Source organism: Oncorhynchus keta, unplaced genomic scaffold (assembly GCF_023373465.1).
Source record: "Oncorhynchus keta strain PuntledgeMale-10-30-2019 unplaced genomic scaffold, Oket_V2 Un_contig_992_pilon_pilon, whole genome shotgun sequence".
Classification (NCBI taxonomy): domain Eukaryota; kingdom Metazoa; phylum Chordata; class Actinopteri; order Salmoniformes; family Salmonidae; genus Oncorhynchus; species Oncorhynchus keta.
In genome coordinates this window covers 157,800-177,080 of record NW_026290727.1, presented here as the reverse complement: position 1 = coordinate 177,080, position 19,281 = coordinate 157,800, and the positions used below count along the sequence as shown (strand labels likewise).

Genomic DNA, 19,281 nt, shown 5'->3' with positions numbered 1-19,281 from the left:
TATGTTTTTTTTTCTGGGAGTCGGATTTAGCAGTAGTACCACAACTGTCATCGGGGACAGGGAGTGAAGAATCTGAGTCTGGGTCCAAAATAGGGTCTTAGCATTGTTTGGAGGTGTGGCTTGGCCTGGTGCGAGCACCTGTTCTTGTCCAGCCCAGAGAGCTGTCATCATCGGTGGAAGTGCATGGCTTTGGGACTCCTCCGGTTTGCCCCCTTTGCTGCTAGAATCAGCGAACCGGGGCTCGTCGTCCTCGTAGGCTTGTCATTCTCCACACCGGCTGATGGACATTGCTGCATGCTGATACAATGCACCAGCAAATTTCTTTGGTTCAGAGATTGTGCCTCTTGTCTCATAGTTGTCGGTTTTAGACGTGGTAGCAAATTGTTTCAACTCTATAGATTACGTTTAGCTAAAATGATATCCTCTGTTAGCTAGCTACTAACATGGTAGGCTACTGCCTTAATCACTAATCGTGTCACACACAAATATATTTTAAAACAAACATTTAATTGGCAGATTAATTTTTATAATTTTTTCACAATTGGATAATCCCATAAACATATCACCACCAAGGATAGTGGGATTCGGGAGAAGCAGGAATGGGGTGGGGAGCGGGAACAGCAGCAACGCTATGAGCCGGTGGCTGGGATGCCGCGGGCGGTGTAGTAGCCGATCAGGGGCGCAAGAGGGCGGCAACCAATTGTCAAAATGCCTCCCCAAAAATCAAGTGCCGGGCATAATTTTGCCTAGATGGAGGACCGGCCCTGATCATTGCACCGGAGAGTACATTACCAGTTATAATATACAGTCCTACAAGATCCATTGAGAGATTAATTGAAATTTGAAAAAAAAGGAACATGACTAATTCTATGTCTTCTAATTATTTATTTATTCACAACATTGGTTTATATGACAATAGATTTGACAGTGGAAAATGTTGCAGTGATTCTGAAACCTGGTAGTGAACTGAAACCTGGTACCAAAATGTTCTATAAATAACCATTTCTAAAAAGTTTTAGACAAAGGGTTCCGTTATGGTTACAACCCTTATGGTCATGTATAGAAACTTCATGGAGAATGATCTCAAAAGGTTATTTATTCTGGTTAATAGCAATGTTATATTTTTAAAATTCCATCGGTTTTTACTATTATGTCCATTAACAGAATCAAGTATGCTAGCTCTGGAACTGCTCAGGGTCCCTGAGGAGAGAATTGAGAACTACTGACTGTCAACCAGTCTCACTTCACAAGACACTGACCTTAATCATGTAATCGCATAACATCAAGTCCAATGAGCCGCCACCAACATCAGAAATATCACTGGAACCATCACCCTTCCCAAAGAAGCCTTGAGGAAGCCACATGTTTGTGTGTGTAGGGCTGTCGATTAAGGCAGAGGGGTTGGGTTAAATGCGGAAGACATTTCAGTTGAGCAACTGACCAGGTATCCCCCTTTCCCTTTCTTCAGAGGATGAGATTATTTTCAACTAGCTCATATTTGACCTTGATCATTTCATCCAGCCCTTCATTCAGCTGCTGAGCCACTTCGCGTATCTTTCTCCCAAACTTGGACTCCAATCCCTTCTTCAGCTTCGGGCCACCTTTGCCATCCTCCTTCTGGGTAAAATAGATATCCATGCCTAGAGCAAAGCCTTGGAGCATCCCTGATGCCTTACTGCTGGCATCTATGGCACTGGAGCTACCCACTCCTGTCACTATGGCCACCCTGGTTTAGGTTCAGTTTGAAAAACATGCAAATATAAAAAAAATAAAATAAAGATAATATATTTCCAGACAAGAGTAAATGCAGTATATTATTAAGATCATACCTGACCACTCTGACGGCCTCTGTGTCGACCTCCTGGAGGGTTGAGAGGTTGTGCTTCCTCAGGTGCTCCATGCCCACGTTGATGAACCTCAAGCAGGCTTCAATGTCACCCATCAGGGCCAGGTAGTCCTGGAGGATCAACTCAATCTTCTTCCTGTCCTGTGCACTGCTCACCTAAGAGAGATGAAGAATTTACTTCCTGGAATGAGGAGTTGGACAGTGATGTTATGCACAGTACTTCTCTACATTCGTATCTAAGTTCTGAAGGGAACACTTAGTGAATTTATCTGAGTGAGTTTCATGGGAAACTAACTTGGTTCCCAGGCCAAGTTAAATTCCTGGTGTCTGTCCAATCAAGCATGAACCATAAGAATATATTAAGTGTGCCATCATCCTGCAAATGCTCTATAAATATAGTTTGATTGTGATTCTAACAGCTCACTTTGTTAGCAATAGCTGCAGAGGCCCCTGTGACCCCTCCAGCTGCAGCTACACCGACACCGACCACTGTCAAGGCCAGTGATGCCCCTAGGGTGAAGGGGGCGAGGATCACCCCTGCTGCAGCCGCCACCCCTCCAACTGCCCCTGTGGCGCCCCCGGTGATGCCAGCAATCTTGGTTCCCTTGGAAACCTTGGATATAATTAAATTGTTGATTTGAATGGAATGAACTCTAATGGAATTGTAGAATTGTATTTAAATCTGATTGGGGTAATTGATGTTAGTTACAGGCTTACATTAAAAATCAAAGGCATTACAAGCGTATACAGTAGTATTCTATAGTGTTCCTACCTTGTCTAAGTAGTCTGTACAGTAGGGCATCATGCTCCTACCCTGTCTACGTTGCCTGTACAGTAAGTAGCTCAGTTGGTAGAGCATGGCGCTTGTAACGCCAGGGTAGTGGGTTCGATCCCCGGGACCACCCATACGTAGAATGTATGCACACATGAGACTGTAAGTCGCTTTGGATAAAAGCGTCTGCTAAATGGCATATATTATTATATTATTATTAGTCTATAGTACTCCTACCTTGTCTAAGTTGTCTGCGATGCTGATGAGGTCAATGATGTGGTTCTTTAGGGTCTCCCCATGCTTAGTCAGGAGGAGGTTGTACAACTGCAATGCATTCTGGAACCGCTGGGCTTTCTCTTTGAACAGTCTAGAAATAGAAGGTCATCAGTATGGAGGGTGGTTAGTGACAGAATATTCAAATGTACACAATTTTGTTAGCTGGGTCTAACCTAAATAACTTACTTTGCTTCTCCCTTCTTGGCCAGTTTAGGGTCTTTAGACAGATCTTTCCATGCTAAAAAGGCAGAGGAAAATATTAAAGTTGCACCTAAACTATGCTGGAAATTACAAAGTACATTTTGAAGCTGTGATGCTCACGTTCACTTTTCACCTTCTCCCACCATTCCATCAGACCATCTGCATCCTGATGGAAGAATTCAATGAAAGGGAGAAATGCGAATGACAAATGATTGTGGTCAAATTGTCATTAGTGATGATTCTTTGGGAGGTTCCGTATGTAACAAACCCACATGTATGTAAATAATATAACACAGAATGTATTGATGAGCTGTTCATGGTTATACATAGGCCCAACAGCCGCTAGTGGTTGTGGTTTCATTCCTGTCTTTTGACCACTTAGGGCAGTTTAGGCTAGGTTTTACAGTGTATGGTGAAATATCCAGTCAATTCTGATCGTGGATCAGTTTAGCATATCCCCCCCCTAATTGTTACTGTTAGGACTGGGGAAGTGGAAGCTGATCCTAGATCTATACCCAGGGGAATCATCACGGAGCAGGTTCACGGTCATACCTTGATGTTGTCTTTTTCCTCTTCACTAATGCTGCTTTTTGAGAGTGTTTTGATTCTGCCTTTCAGAGGGAGTGACTGCTTTAACGGCAATGGAGGAGGTGGCCTTACACAGTGAACATAGGTTGCACATATCCGTTGTTCAACTGTTACCTAAAACAATAGAAATACAATAAACTTTTTCTCAGGACACTTTGTAATAAAGGATGACACGTCGGGCCGGTTTGCCAGATTAAGATCAAGCCTAGTCCTAGTAAAAACTCTTTCAAAAGAGAATCTACATTGAGAATGGTCCCGTGTGGCACAGTTGGTAGAGCATGGTGCTTGCAACAATAGGGGTGTGGGTTTGATTCCGATGAAGGAAAAAAAAGTTGCTCTTGTCCAGAGCGTATGCTACATTTTTTAAAAGCATTATTTGGACGAGGCTTAATCTGGGTCTGGGAAATCAGGCTGGTCTCAGAATAGATCTAACATAGTAAACTAAAATCAGTGGCACTCAAAGGTATATGATATGCAATGTTTGGTATGGTTACATAAGACAGAAGGTTACTTAAGGCAAAAACGAAAGGAGCATGGATGGGTTGGCGTATAAAGGGAATGTTGAGCAACCCAAAATGTCCATGTTCAAATCGCCTCATGGACAACTTTGCAACTACATGCTACTTTGCAACTAGTTAGCTAACCTTTACCCCTAGTCTAGCAAACAGACATCTAGCTAACGTTAGCATTAGCCACCTAGCCAATGTCCGCCACCACAAATTGGAATCTAACATATATGTATTGCAATTTGTAACATATTGTAATTCATAACATATGAAGTGAATGACGGCCATCCACAAATCAATACATATCATACTAATTTGAGTGTCCCCGATATTTGTTTACTGTTACATCCACCCCCAAGTCCAGGAAACCAGCCCTTGAAGTATAATGTGAAAAACGTAAAAACAGTATTTGAAGCTGGCTGACTGATCCCTTCAGTTGTCATACCGTAGGAGTCTCATGCGTAGCAAAAACCTCTTCATAGATGTAGTCATTGGATTCTTCTCTGTCAACAAAGGCAGGTGACCCAAACTGGAAGAACAAGGTACAGCTCAGAAAACCAAGCATTAGTGTTATGATTAAATACTGTATTCTCCGTATAGCTCATTCTAATATTTATACTACTGTACATTGCATTGTAGTTACTGTTTATACACTCACCACATATGTATTATATACGGATTCTTGACATAGCTCACTGTAATATACCTACTGCTGTAATATACCTACTGCTGTAATATACCTACTGCTGTAATATACCTACTGCTGTAATATACCTACTGCTGTAATATACCTACTGCTGTAATATATCTACTGCTGTAATATATCTACTGCTGTACTCTGTCATTCTTAGTATATTGTGGAAGTTGTCCCGGTATACGTACATACAGATTGCATTTGGATTGCCGTTCCAGTGTTATTTAATTGGATTGGTTGAGACAATCCTTACTTGTTTGGCATTACACTCCATTTTTAGGAGCTAGTAACATAAGCATTTCGCCGCACACGTTTTAACATCTTCTAAACTGTGTACGCGACCAATACACAATTATTTGATTTAAGCTTAGTGTTAAACATCTGTTCTCTCTGTCTCACCGTACGAGTTTCCTGCATAGCCAAAACCTTTTCATAGAGAGGGTGAACGGAGTCCTCCCTGTAAATGACGGCAGGCGGACCAACAGGACAACACACCACCAGCTGCTTGTTCTGGTCCTCTTTAGCTTCAAACTGAAACATAACATTCAAGTCATATTCAGAGACCGTGCACTTTGACCTAAATTCTAACTTCCGCTCAAGACGAATTTCCACTTAGTTGTAGTTAAATGTCAGCGGGAGACAGAGAAAATGCAACATAAGTGGAAGTTAGGATTCACTCTCACTGTATATGAAAGAGAAGTGTGTTGCTGCACCAGATGAGATACCTTCTTAATGAATTCAGACACACTCCCCCCATCCGGAGGGTCACAACCACCTTCTTGTGGAGGATTCCTTCCCACCGACCACTTATTCTGGGTCACAGGGGGCGGTTTCTGGGCGGAGCCTGGCTTCTAAGATGTCAGTTACAACAAATAAAAGTGTCACATCATAGTTATATACACACACACACACACACACAGTACAAAACATGAAGAACATCTTCCTAATACTGAGTTGTACCCCCCTCTCCCCTTTTGCCCTCAGAACAGCCTAAATTAATCTGGACTCCGCTGCCTCCCCAGTTGTGTCAAGTTGGCTGGATGTCCTTGGGTGGTGGACCATTAATACACACGGGAAACTGTTGATCTTGAAAAACCCAGCAGCATTGTAGTTCTTGACATAAACCAGTGAACCTGGCACCTGCTACCATACCCCTTTCAAAAGGCACAACTTTTGTCAAGACCGTTCACCCTCTGAATGGGATGCATACAGTCGTGGCCAAAAGTTGAGAATGACAAATATTAATTTCCAAAGTTTGCTGCTTCAGTGTCTTTAGATATTTTTGGCAGATGATGTTATTATGAAATACTGAAGTATAATTACAAGCATTTCATAAGTGTCAAAGGCTTTGATTGACAATTACATAAAGTTGATGCAAACAATATTTGCAGGGTTGACCCTTCTTTTTCAAGAACTCTGCAATCCACCCTGGCATGCTGTCAATTAACTTTCTGGGCCACATCCAGAATGATGGCAGCCCATTCTGGCATAAACAATGCTTGGAGTGTCAGAATTTGTGGGCTTTTGTTTGTCCACCCACCTCTTGAGGATTGACCACAAGTTTTCAATGGGATTTTCCTGGCCATGGACCCAAAATATCAATCTTTTGTTCCCCGAGCCACTTAGTTATCACTTTTGCCTTATGACAAGGTGCTCCATCATGCTGGAAAAGGCATCGTTCGTCACCAAACTGTTCCTGGATGGTTTGGAGAAGTTGCTCTCGGGGGATGTGTTGGTACCATTCTTTATTCATGGCTGTGTTCTTAGGCAAAATTGTAAATGAGCCCACTCTTGGCTGAGAAGCAACCCCACACATGAATGGTCTCAGGATGCTTTACTGTTGGCATGACACAGGACTGATGGTAGCGCTCACCTTGTCTTCTCCGAACAAGCTTTTTTCTGGATGCCCCAAACAATCGGAAAGGGGATTCATCAGAGAAAATGACTTTACCCCAGTCCTCAGCAGTCCAATCCCTGTACCTTTTGCAGAATATCAGTCTGTCCCTGATGTTTTTCCCAGAAAGAAGTGGTTTCTTTGCTGCCCTTCTTGATTCCAGGCCATCCTCCAAAAGTATTTGCCTCACTGTCCGTGCAGATGCACTCACACCTGCTTGCTGCCATTCCTGAGCAAGCTCTGTACTGGTGGTGCCCTGATCCCGCAGCTGAATCAACTTTAGGAGACGGTCCTGGCGCTTGCTGGACATTCTGGGGCGCCCTGAAGCCTTCATCACAACAATTGAACCGCTCTCCTTGAAGTTCTTGATGATCCGATAAATGTTTGATTTAGGTGCAATCTTACTGGTAGCAATATCCTTGCCTGTGAAGCCCTTTTTGTGCAACACAATGATGACGGCATGTGTTTCCTTGCAGGTAACCATGGTTGACAGAGGAACAACAATGATTCCAAGCATCACCCTCCTTTTGAAGCTTCCAGTCTGTTATTCAAACTCAATCAGCATGACAGAGTGATCTCCAGCCTTGTCAACACTCACCTGTGTTAACGAAATAATCACTGACATGTCAGCTGGTCCTTTTGTGGCAGGGCTGAAATGCAGTGGAAATGTTTTTGGGGATTCAGTTCATTTGCATGGCAAAGAGAGACTTTGCAATTCATCTGATCACACTTCATAACATTCTGGAGTATATGCAAATTGCCATCATACAAACTGAGGCAGCAGACTTTGTGAAAATTTATATTTGTGTCACTCTCAAAACTTTTGGCCACGACTGTACACAATCCATGTCTCAAGACATTTAAAACAATCTTATTTAACCTGTCCCCCCCGCTTCCCTTCACTGTTTGAAGTGGATTTAACAAGTGACATCAATAAGGAATCATAGCTTTAACCTGGATAGTCTGTGGTGGAAAGAGCAGATGGTCATAATGTTTTGTACACAGTGCGTTCAGAAGGTATTCACACCCCTAGCCATTTTCAAGTCTTGCCATAGATTTAAGCCAATTGAAGTAAAAACTGTCAACTACAGTAGGCCACTCAGAAACATTCAAAGTTGTCTTGGTAAGCAACTCCAGTGTATATTTGGCCTTGTGTTTTAGGTTATTGTCCTGCTCAAAGAGGTGAATTTGTCCCCGTTGAAAAGCAGACTGAACAAGGTTTTCCTCTAAGATTTTGCCTGTTATTAGCTCAATTCCATTTATTTTAAGAAATCCCTAGTCTTTGCCGATGACATGCATACCCATAAATGATGCAGCCACCATGCTTGAAAATATGAAGAGTGGTACTCAGTGATGTGGTGTTGGATTTGCCCCAAACATAATGCTTTGTATTCAGAACCGATGCTCCCTCTGAGCTGCATGCCTGCGCTAGCGCGCAGCTCCCCTGGGACTGCAGCACAGAAGAAATATCAGTGCACACAGAGAAGCATGAGATTGAACATCACTCAATTTTCTCCAGTTTTCCCCCTTAGTGTTACATAATCCACATTTCCCCTTTACTGTGGGAGTTGTGATCGAAACAATATTAGCCACTTTCAATTTAACATACCGAAATAAAAAAAACAATCTATGCAAGAGATTGTTGTAGGCAGAACGCATCCAAGTAGAATTCTATAGCATTGACAGGCACGACCCATACTCTACAGAGACCCATGCGCCATAACCAGATCAGAGCTGCAGTAGGCCTATATGCAAACAGAGTCATTGCCATATATAGATCTGTGCCATTCACTTTGAACTGGACTGTGTTTACAGCATGAGCGGTCATGAGTAGATGCGCTTGAAATCAAAGCGAGAGCTACATATAGTGACAATGCATTTTATTTTGTAAAGTGGCTTCTTGTATCAAACACCAGAACATTCAGTCACCTTGTCTGAAGGACAAGTGGATAAACAGGTTAATGTCAAGCCCTGAATTTCTTTTTCAAATTTCTCATGGAATGTAGGCCTACATTGAACACCACACATTAGCTGCTACTGTATGATAGAACAGCTATTTCCATGTTAAAATGTAATGTGATACATAGTCTTCATTGTAAGCCCCTCTAGTAGGCCTTCATTATAATGAAATAGTCACAGTAGCCTACTTGACCACTTTAGTTAAGTGGGTGCAGCCTCAGTGTTCTGCACTCAGCAGACCAGACATACTCACCGATGCTACTCTCTGTCTATTGTCTACTTAGCTTATTCCAGCCTGTCTATTGTCTACTTAGACAGGCTGGAATAAGCTAAGTAGACAATAGACAGGCTGGAATAAGCTAAGTAGACAATAGACAGGCTGGAATAAGCTAAGTAGACAATAGACAGGCTGGAATAAGCTAAGTAGACAATAGACAGGCTGGAATAAGCTATTGTCTACTTAGCTTATTCCAGCCTGTCTCAAAATACAACACTGCCCATTTAAGGAAAAACATAAAATTTAAAAAAGCTTTTCAAAGATGTCCAGAAATGCACACGTTTTGTGCTCTTGTAGGAAACAATCACTCCCCCATTGCTGACTACAAATTACCTAGAACTGGGCTAATAACCAATTATACTTTGCTAGTTTTGAACATGTGTCGCTACATGTACCTCAAAACAAGCCATTTACTCTTGCGTGGTTCGTTTTGCGTCGGTATGCTGCATTGAAAGTGGCTAATAGTGTTGATTCAATCACAATTCAAACAGTATAGAGAAAGTTCAGTGTTGTCTTGCTTCGCTGCTTACAGAGAAAGTCGCCTGTATATAGTATGCTATATTTTTTGTTCTACGTTATTTTTTAGTATTACATTGTTATTGATTTATGAATTGTTGGGGGTTAGACCTTCAAGAAAGGCATTTCACACGTCTACCAGCACTCACGACAGAATTAGATGTTCATCCATGTTTCTCAAACAGCAACTTCTGAATTGTTTAAGGTTAGGCATTCACTCTGAATGGTTAAGGTAAGCATTCACTCCAAATGGTTATGGCTTAAAACTAAAATACAGAAAACAACTTTATTGTTGGATTCGAAATTGCAGCCTTTGGCATCAGGGGCAGATGCTTACGCCATCCCCAACGCCCTAGCAAAACTGAAACCTTCTTGAAGGTAACAGCGCTCACTGTTGCCCCTAGTGGCCAGGGTCCACTTCATTTCCCAACATCCTCAGACATAGAATACTGACTTGTATGATGGGTGACCTGACTGGTTGTCAATGGTTGATTCCAATTTAATGATTTATGGACAGTCTCTTACTCTGCCTCTATCAACCCCTGGACCGGATGTGTGTGAGGGAGAGGAGGGACCATAGCTCCATCTCCTCTGGGGCTTACTCTCCTCAGGCTTGCTCATATTGATTTTCCTGGGGTGGGGCACTGGAGGTGGAGGCTGTGGGTGAAGAATGTATGGGTGGGTGTTAAGATTCATACTGTATGAGAGCAAAGTAAAAGAGAAGAATGCATGTTGCTGCATCAGATGAGATGCCTTCAGACACTCCATCCTGAGGGTCACAACCACCTTCTTGTGGAGGACTCTCAACTATCCCTTATTCTGGGCCACAGGCTTCTGGGCCGTTCCTGGGTTCTAAGAATTCACATTTACAATAACAGTTTCACACTATAGTTATATAGTGTACATCATGGTATACCACTGCAGTTCTAATATAAATACATTTGAGTCCATTTATATTTCAAACCATAGGTCTCTCAGAGAAGCGTTAGGTGGAGAGCCATGGTGGATGTCCTACGCTCCCCAGGGGGCCAAGAGGATGAAGTCAGGTGAGTTATACCTGCAGTTCAAATAGTTAAAAGCTCACAGAGCTCCTCATAATCCTGGGCTAGTCTGTCAATACCACCGCAAGAAGAGGAATAAACAGACTCACCCCATCGCGACGTCCCCAAAGGTTAGCTCTCTAGCCCTCGCTATCTCCCTACTTGCTATTCGGCCTGCTAACGGCTAGCTTGTCTAGCCCGGGCCTACGAACTGTTAGCTTGTTAGCACAGGCCTGCTAACCATCTGACTCACCTCATCCCAAACACTTCTGAACCCATTTACTTTCTCTCTCTTTGATTTTTATTTGTTTATACCTTCCGGAAACCTGCCTCACCCACTGTGATACGGATTCGCTATCACTTTTAATTTTGATTTATTTTTATGACACACTCAAGAACCTCCAGACGCTAACCAGCTAACTAGCTACAAGCTATTTAGTCATTGTTAGTTTAAAAAAAAAAAAAAAAAAAAAAAAAAAAAAAAAAAAAAAACCTGGATAACACTCGCCAGCCCAGCTTCCCTGCCCATCCACTGCCCCCTGGACACTGATTTCTTGGCTACATAGCTGACGCACGCTGGACTGTCCATTAATCACGGTACCCCATTCTGCTTGTTTGTTTATCTGTCGGCCCAGTTGCCTAGTCAACGCCATTTTACCTGCTGTTTGTTGTGCTAGCTGATTAGCCTCGCCTACTGTTTTTAGCTAGCTTTCCCAATTCAACACCTGTGATTACTGTATGCCTCGCTGTATGTCTCTCCCAAATGTCAATATGCCTTGTATACTGTTGTTCAGGTTAGTTATCATTGTTTTAGTTCACAATGGAGCCCCTAGATCCACTCTGCATACCCCTGTTACCTCCTTTGTCCCACCCCCCACACATGCGGTGACCTCACCCATTACAACCAGCATGTCCAGAGATACAACCTCTCTCATCATCACCCAGTGCCTGGGCTTACCTCCGCTGTACCCGCACCCCACCATACCCCTGTCTGCGCATTATGCCCTGAATATATTCTACCATGCCCAGAAACCTGCTCCTCTTATCCTCTGCCCCCAACGCTCTAGGCGACCAGTTTTGATAGCCTTTAGCCGCACCCTCATACTACTCCTTCTCTGTTCCGCGGGTGATGTGGAGGTAAACCCAGGCCCTGCATGCCCCCAGGTACCCTCATTTGTTGACTTCTGTGATCGAAAAAGTCTTGGTTTTATGCATGTCAACATCAGAAGCCTCCTCCCTAAGTTTGTTTTACTCACTGCTTTAGCAATAACCCTGATGTCCTTGCCGTGTCTGAATCCTGGCTCAGGAAGGCCACCAAAATTCAGAGATTTCCATACCCAACTATAACATCTTCCGTCAAGATAGAACTGCCAAAGGGGGCGGAGTCGCAGTCTACTGCAGAGATAGCCTGCAAAGTAATGTCATACTTTCCAGGTCCATACCCAAACAGTTTGAACTACTAATTTTGAAAATTACTCTCTCCAGAAACAAGTCTATCACTGTTGCCGCCTGCTACCGACCCCCGTCAGCTCCCAGCTGCGCCCTGGACACCATTTGTGAATTGATCGCCCCTCATCTAGCTTCAGAGTTTGTTCTGTTAGGTGACCTAAACTGGGATATGCTTAACACCCCGGCAGTCCTACAATCTAAGCTAGATGCCCTCAATCTCACTCAAATCATCAAGGAACCCACCAGGTACAACCCTAACTCTGTAAACAAGGGCACCCTCATAGACGTCATCCTGACCAACTGGCCCTCCAAATATACCTCCGCTGTCTTCAACCAGGATCTCAGCGATCACTGCCTCATCGCCTGGCCACGGAGCCGCAGTCAAACGACCACCCCTCATCACTGTCAAACGCTCCCTAAAACACTTCTGTGAGCAGGCCTTTCTAATCGACCTGGCCCGTGTATCCTGGAAGGACATTGACCTCATCCCGTCAGTTGAGGATGCCTGGTCATTCTTTAAAAGTAACTTCCTCACCATTTTAGATAAGCATGCTCCGTTCAAAAATGCAGAACCAAGAACAGATACAGCCCTTGGTTCACTCCAGACCTGACTGCCCTCGACCAGCACAAAAACATCCTGTGGCGGACTGCAATAGCATCGAATAGCCCCCGTGATATGCAACTGTTCAGGGAAGTCAGGAACCAATACACGCAGTCAGTCAGGAAAGCTAAGGCCAGCTTCTTCAGGCAGAAGTTTGCATCCTGTAACTCCAACTCCAAAAAGTTCTGGGACACTGTGAAGTCCATGGAGAACAAGAGCACCTCCTCCCAGCTGCCCACTGCACTGAGGCTAGGAAACACGGTCTCCACCGATAAATCCATGATTATCGAAAACTTCAATAAGCACTTCTCAACGGCTGGCCATGCCTTCCGCCTGGCTACTCCAACCTCGGCCAACAGCTCCGCCCCGTAGTTCCTCACCCAAGCCTCTCCAGGTTCTCCTTTACCCAAATCCAGATAGCAGATGTTCTGAAAGAGCTGCAAAACCTGGACCCGTACAAATCAGCTGGGCTTGATAATCTGGACCCGCTATTTCTGAAACTATCTGCCGCCATTGTCGCAACCCCTATTACCAGCCTGTTCAACCTCTCTTTCATATCGTCTGAGATCCCCAAGGATTGAAAGCTGCCGCAGTCATCCCCCTCTTCAAAGGGGGAGACACCCTGGACCCAAACTGCTATAGACCTATATCCATCCTGCCCTGCCTATCTAAGGTCTTTGAAAGCCAAGTCAACAAACAGGTCACTGACCATCTCAATCCCACCGTACCTTCTCCGCTGTGCAATCTGGTTTCCGAGCCGGTCACGACCTCAGCCACACTCAAGGTACTAAATGATATCATAACCGCCATCGATAAAAGACAGTACTGTGCAGCCGTCTTCATCGACCTCGCCAAGGCTTTCGACTCTGTCAATCACCAAATTCTTATCGGCAGACTCAACAGCCTCGGTTTTTCGGATGACTGCCTTGCCTGGTTCACCAATTACTTTGCAGACAGAGTTCAGTGTGTCAAATCGGAGGGCATGCTGTCCGGTCCTCTGGCAGTCTCTATGGGGGTGCCACAGGGTTCAATTCTCGGGCCGACTCTTTTCTCTGTATATATCAATGATGTTGCTCTTGCTGCGGGCGATTCCCTGATCCACCTCTACGCAGACGACACCATTCTATATACTTTCGGCCCGTCATTGGACACTGTGCTATCCAACCTCCAAACGAGCTTCAATGCCATACAGCACTCCTTCCGTGGCCTCCAACTGCTCCTAAACGGGTAAAACCAAATGCATGCTTTTCAACCGATCGCTGCCTGCACCCGCATGCCCGACTAGCATCACCACCCTGGATGGTTCCAACCTTGAATATGTGGACATCTATAAGTACCTAGGTGTCTGGCTAGACTGCAAACTCTCCTTCCAGACTCACATCAAACATCTCCAATCAAAAATCAAATCCAGAGTCGGCTTTCATTCCGCAACAAAGCCTCCTTCACTCACGCTGCCAAGCTTACCCTAGTAAAACTGACTATCCTACCGATCCTCGACTTCGGCGATGTCATCTACAAAATGGCTTCCAACACTCTACTCAGCAAACTGGATGCAGTCTATCACAGTGCCATCCGTTTTGTCACTAAAGCACCTTATACCACCCACCACTGCGACTTGTATGCTCTAGTCGGCTGGCCCTCACTACATATTGGCTCCAGGTCATCTACAAGTCCATGCTAGGTAAAGCTCCGCCTTATCTCAGTTCACTGGTCACGATGGCAACACCCATCCGTAGCACGCGCTCCAGCAGGTGTATCTCACTGATCATCCCTAAAGCCAACACCTCATTTGGTGGTACTCTGCTGCCTGTGACTGGAACGAATTGCCGCTGAAGTTGGAGACTTTTATCTCCCTCACCAACTTCAAACATCAGCTATCCGAGCAGCTAACCGATCGCTGCAGCTGTACATAGTCTATTGGTAAATAGCTCACCCTTTTCACCTACCTCATTCCCATACTGTTTTTATACTGTTTTTATTTATTTACTTTTCTGCTCTTTTGCACACCAATATCTCTACCTGTACATGCCCATCTGATCATTTATCACCAGTGTTAATCTGCAAAATTGTATTATTCGCCTACCTCCTCATGCCTTTTGCACACATTGTATATAGACTGCCCATTTTTTTCTACTGTGTTATTGACTTGCTAAATTGTTTACTCCATGTGTAACTCTGTGTTGTCTGTTCACACTGCTATGCTTTATCTTGGCCAGGTCGCAGTGCAAATGAGAACTTGTTCTCAACTAGCCTACCTGGTTAAATAAAGGTGAAATAAATAAAATAAAAAGTCAATAGCCGTGTCAAAAGTAGTGCACTATATATGGAATAGGGTCCCAAATGGCTCCTATTCCCTACATAGTGCACTTCTTTTGACCAGGGCTCATGTTGTCAATGGTTGACAGTCTCTTACTCTGCCTTCACCAAGCCCTGGGACAGATGGGTCTGGGGGAGAGGGACCATAACTCCATCTCCTCTGGGGATCACTCTCCTCAGGCTTGCCCATACAGATGTTCCTGGGGTGGGGCACCAGAGGTGGAGGCTGTGGGTGGAGGAGGAGGGGGTTAAGAACGTATGGGTGGGTGTGAAATAGAAGCTGAGGCGGCTGATCGGACAGTGAGGAGGAGACAGACAGGACGAGTTGGCCAATAAACCTTGTACAGAAAATAACAGGACGTTGACATAAATACTTTAAAAAATCAAAAGATACTCTCTGTTGCCAGGCAACAACTCTTGGCCTTTAAGAAAACTCAGGTATGACTGTACTCTACCCAACCTGTTACCTGCCCAGCCTGCTCTCCCGCCAGCAAAGACCAACTGAGCACTCCCAGTAGGAATGTTCCATCATGATATCCCCAAAACACATCTACCATAAATGCATCATTTATCTTAAGTAACATGTTATCAATGCAATAGTTTTAAACTCTGCCTAAATATGCTTTTTTTGTTTTATTTTGCAGTGGAGAAGGAACCATGGATGTAATTTCCTTGTCTATCCAGTTGGACGAGACATTTCAGCTGTTGACACTGCGCCTTGCCATTCCACCTCTTTCACTTTCAGTCTGACTTTTTGCATTTAGATTGTGTGAAAAACAAAATGCATTTATCATGACACAAAGATAGCTGCAAACATCTGTCAAACACTGTTGCTGCACAGTGTTAGTTTCAACTTTAAATTATAAGCATATCAATTGCACTTCAGTCATAAAACTCCACAGGTAAATGAAAAAGTACCTTACCTTTGCCATCTCAGATATACCAGTATTCCCCTGTCTGAACGTCTCTGGATATTGGTCTTGTCCTAAAGCACGGTTTACCTCATACACTTCCTCTCCTTTCTCCACTCACAATAGGAGAGACTTCTTTGTGTGCATCAATCTACTATTCGGAGGGCAGTGCCTAGAAAAGCAGGTTTTTCTGCATCAACTTGATAATACCATGCAACAGGGATTACAGAGTCAGTTATGCAGCGTTTCCCCCAACCCTGGAGTAGCCCAAATAGTACACATTTTTCTTGTAACCCTGGACACGCACACCTGTTTCAACTTGTCAACTAATCATCAGGCCCTCAAAGAGTTGAATGAGGTGTGTTTGTCCAGGGCTATAATAAACTGTATTGTTGGTGGTACTAGAGGACCAGGGTTGGGAAACCCTGCCATATAACTGTAATCCCCAGTGCAGTTATACGGTACACTTTTACAATGCCCATTGAGAGATTCAGTGAAATGAACATGACTAAATCTATTCTCTTTTAATGATTTGGTTCACAACGATAGATTGGACGATGAAACATGGTAGCCATTCTGATGCACAACTGAACCAGACTGAATGTACCCAGTTGGTCTCACTAATGCAGGGTCTCCCAGACCAGGGGTGGGTGCGAGAGGAAATGTGCACTTGGTTCATAGAACCGTGGTTACATTAGTAAACTCTGGTTGTCGCTAGTTGAGGTTGTAATAAACAAACAGAGCTTTATGTTCTTCCTGTGTAGAGACAGTGTACTTTTACATTGAAAAAAAAATGCCACTTGGGGCCAATTTCCCATTTAGAGCTGACTGACTGTGATACTTTTATTTTGTCTCACCGAACACATTTCCTGTGTAGCTGAACTGGACTCCTCTCTGTCAACAGAAGGTGGCCTGAGAGGAGTAAAAAAAGTTATTCAAGTAATTTCAGAGACCATGCACTCTGGGGAGAAATTTAACTTCCACTAAAGTAGAATGGTCACTTAGCCATGCATTTAGCCATGCATTGATGTCAATGGGAGACAAAGTGAAAATACAGTTCAAACAAAGGAATTTAAGACCATGTACAGTGAGAATATAAAACATTATGAACACCTCTTTCCATACATAGCTTTCACCTGGTCAGTCTACGACCCCTTATTGATGTCACATGTTAAAATCACTTCAAATTAATGTAGATGAACCAGAGGAGTCAACTTAAAAAGGATTAAAAAGGATTTTTAAGCCTTGAGACATGGATTGTGTATGTGTGACATTGAGGGTGAATGTGTAAGACAAAATATTTAAGTGTCTTTGAACAGGGTTTGGTAGTAGGTGCCAGGCGTACCGGTTTGTGTCAAGAATTTTAACGGTGCTGGGTTTTTCCACACTCAGTTTCTGTGTGTATCAATAATGCTCCGCCACCCGAAGGACATCCAGACAACTTGACAACTGTGGGAACCATTGGAGTCAACATGGGACAGCATCCCTGTGGAACGCTTGATACCTTGTAGAGTCCATAGCCTGACAAATTGAAGCTGTTCTGAGGGCAGAGGGGGTGGGTTGATTTGAATCTCTTGAGTTATGGACAGTGTCTTACCCTGCCTTCACCAACCCCTGGGTCAAGTGTATCTGAGATACAGAGGGCGAACCAATTCTCCATCTCATCAGGGGGTCACTCTCCTCAGGGTTGCCCAGAAAGCTTTTCATTGGGTGGGGCACCAGAGGTGAAGACTGTTGGAGGAGTGGGACTGGGTTTCTGAACATTTCTACATAATGTGGATGCTCTACCATGATTACAGAATCTTGAATGAAATGTGAATAATGATAATATACTAACCTCCCCTGTTATTGGTGAGAGGATAGCATGTCTCGGGGGTATGATATTTGTGCCTCAACTTTCTTACTCATTATACAGGATTATCTGTAATTATACTAGCATCAACATTATGTAGACATGTTCAGAAACATTCTATTCACAAAATTGACTCCAAAATGATAATACATTATTTACCATCATTTACATTGGGCACAAAATAATCTGAAACAACAAAAACAAATAGCAAATGCATCCAACACGTTTGTAGAGTCACAAGCTTGATGTAGTTATTGTGTTTTAGGAATATGGGGCCAAATCAATGATGAATGTAAACCCTGGATTGGTGATGCTGTGCGTTATGGGCCATTGAAAGGCTTTGAAGCAACAGGTCAACCATAATGGCACTCCCCAGTAGGTGCAGTCTTCCATAGGAAGGAATGGAATTCTATAGTATTTACATTAAATATGCCATGGACACAATGACATGTATTTAAGGGTATTATTATTATTATTATTATTATTATTCTGGTGACCGATGCTTGATAAATAAACGTATTCTCGCTCTTACCCAAAATAATGTAATCATGTAGCCTAGATTAGTTTACCCGTGCTGCATCTGCGCGCTGTTGGCTAATGATGGGTCGATCTCGAACAGACGGCTCTTTCTGAGCCGATTGTTTTGGTGAACGTCGTTGGCCGAATCGAATCGGTAGAACAAATGCCTGAACTCAATTGTTTGTCCATGCAAGTAATGTTTTGTGTGATATAATTCAGTCAATATCTGATTGATTTCACAAGTTCAGTATTTTCATCCATCGCAAACAGCTTCGATAACCGTTACTACTTTAAATCTAAATATATTGGTAATTAGACAACTTCTAAATATTATACAGCGACATCGGATTTTAGTAACCTTATAAGCCTGTTGGGGCACAAATCAATTCGGATTTGACGAATATCTACTTTGTTTGACCATCTTTTTTGAACGGCCGCTAACGAAGGCGTTCTATGTCCCACGGTCTGTATTCCATCTACTGCACGTACGGTACATTTCCAAATATTCTCATTCAGTCAACACATTAATTGTTAAATCAAACCAGCCTCGGAGTCCTACTATTCCACAGACAAGACAAGGCCCTTACCATTTCAGATGTCAGTCTTTTGTCACAAAGCAGTTTCTCACTGATCTACTCCCAACAGAGAGGAGACTTATACTTATTCTGGGGGCAGTGCCTATAAAGGCAGGTCTTTCTCCAACATCACCTTGATTGATCACCCACTTGATAAGGTCATATCTAGACTGGATACAGCTTTTGTCAAATTTGACTTCAAACGTTGATAGTTTTTAGCTAACTCTTTCCCTGACCTTAACCTAATCCTCCTAACCAGAGCCAGATAGAGGCTACAACCCATAGGAATCTCCACCCAGTTGACTATTTTAAAAGGGTGGAATCCCTCAATGGCACTGCTCATGCTAAAACTGCATTTTGGCTGCTAGAGGCCTCTATCATTCTCTATGGCCCACCTCTTAGTACATGTCACTGGGTGGGAGTGTGATGCCTTTAAAACTCACTGTTACATTGTTTGACCTCACTGTGCTTGCACCATGTAGGCTATTA

General features: G+C 43.5%; 1 protein-coding gene across 11 annotated transcripts; it reads right to left on the bottom strand.

Moving 5' to 3' along the window:
- Nucleotides 1–871: 871 nt before the first annotated feature.
- LOC118374232 (inverted formin-2-like) lies at nt 872–19,281 on the bottom strand. 11 transcript variants are annotated; one of them, XM_052513194.1, is made up of 16 exons: nt 18,805–19,275; nt 17,684–17,778; nt 17,444–17,577; nt 16,704–16,758; nt 15,033–15,161; nt 10,055–10,186; nt 5,609–5,734; nt 5,283–5,414; nt 4,635–4,718; nt 3,648–3,797; nt 3,216–3,261; nt 3,081–3,132; nt 2,856–2,985; nt 2,271–2,459; nt 1,830–2,002; nt 872–1,726 (listed from the first exon to the last, which is right to left on the bottom strand). In XM_052513194.1, exons 3-16 carry the CDS (start codon nt 17,551–17,553, stop codon nt 1,465–1,467), a joined length of 1,770 nt encoding a protein of 589 aa, XP_052369154.1. In that variant the 5' UTR covers nt 17,554–17,577; nt 17,684–17,778; nt 18,805–19,275; the 3' UTR covers nt 872–1,464. The 11 variants fall into 11 exon arrangements, with proteins under 11 accessions (XP_052369154.1, XP_052369153.1, XP_052369152.1 ...); XM_052513193.1 differs by having other exon boundaries at nt 17,684–17,767; XM_052513192.1 differs by lacking the exon at nt 17,684–17,778 and having other exon boundaries at nt 18,805–19,276.

Bases quoted from the DNA above. Each gene is read 5' to 3' on its own strand.
- LOC118374232 (XM_052513192.1), bottom strand. The intron at 16,759-17,443 runs GTAAGACACTGT...TACTCCTCTCAG, and splicing joins CAGGGGTTGGTGAAGGCAGG to GCCACCTTCTGTTGACAGAG. The intron at 15,162-16,703 runs GTGAGACAAAAT...CTCCACCCACAG, and splicing joins CTACACAGGAAATGTGTTCG to CCTCCACCTCTGGTGCCCCA.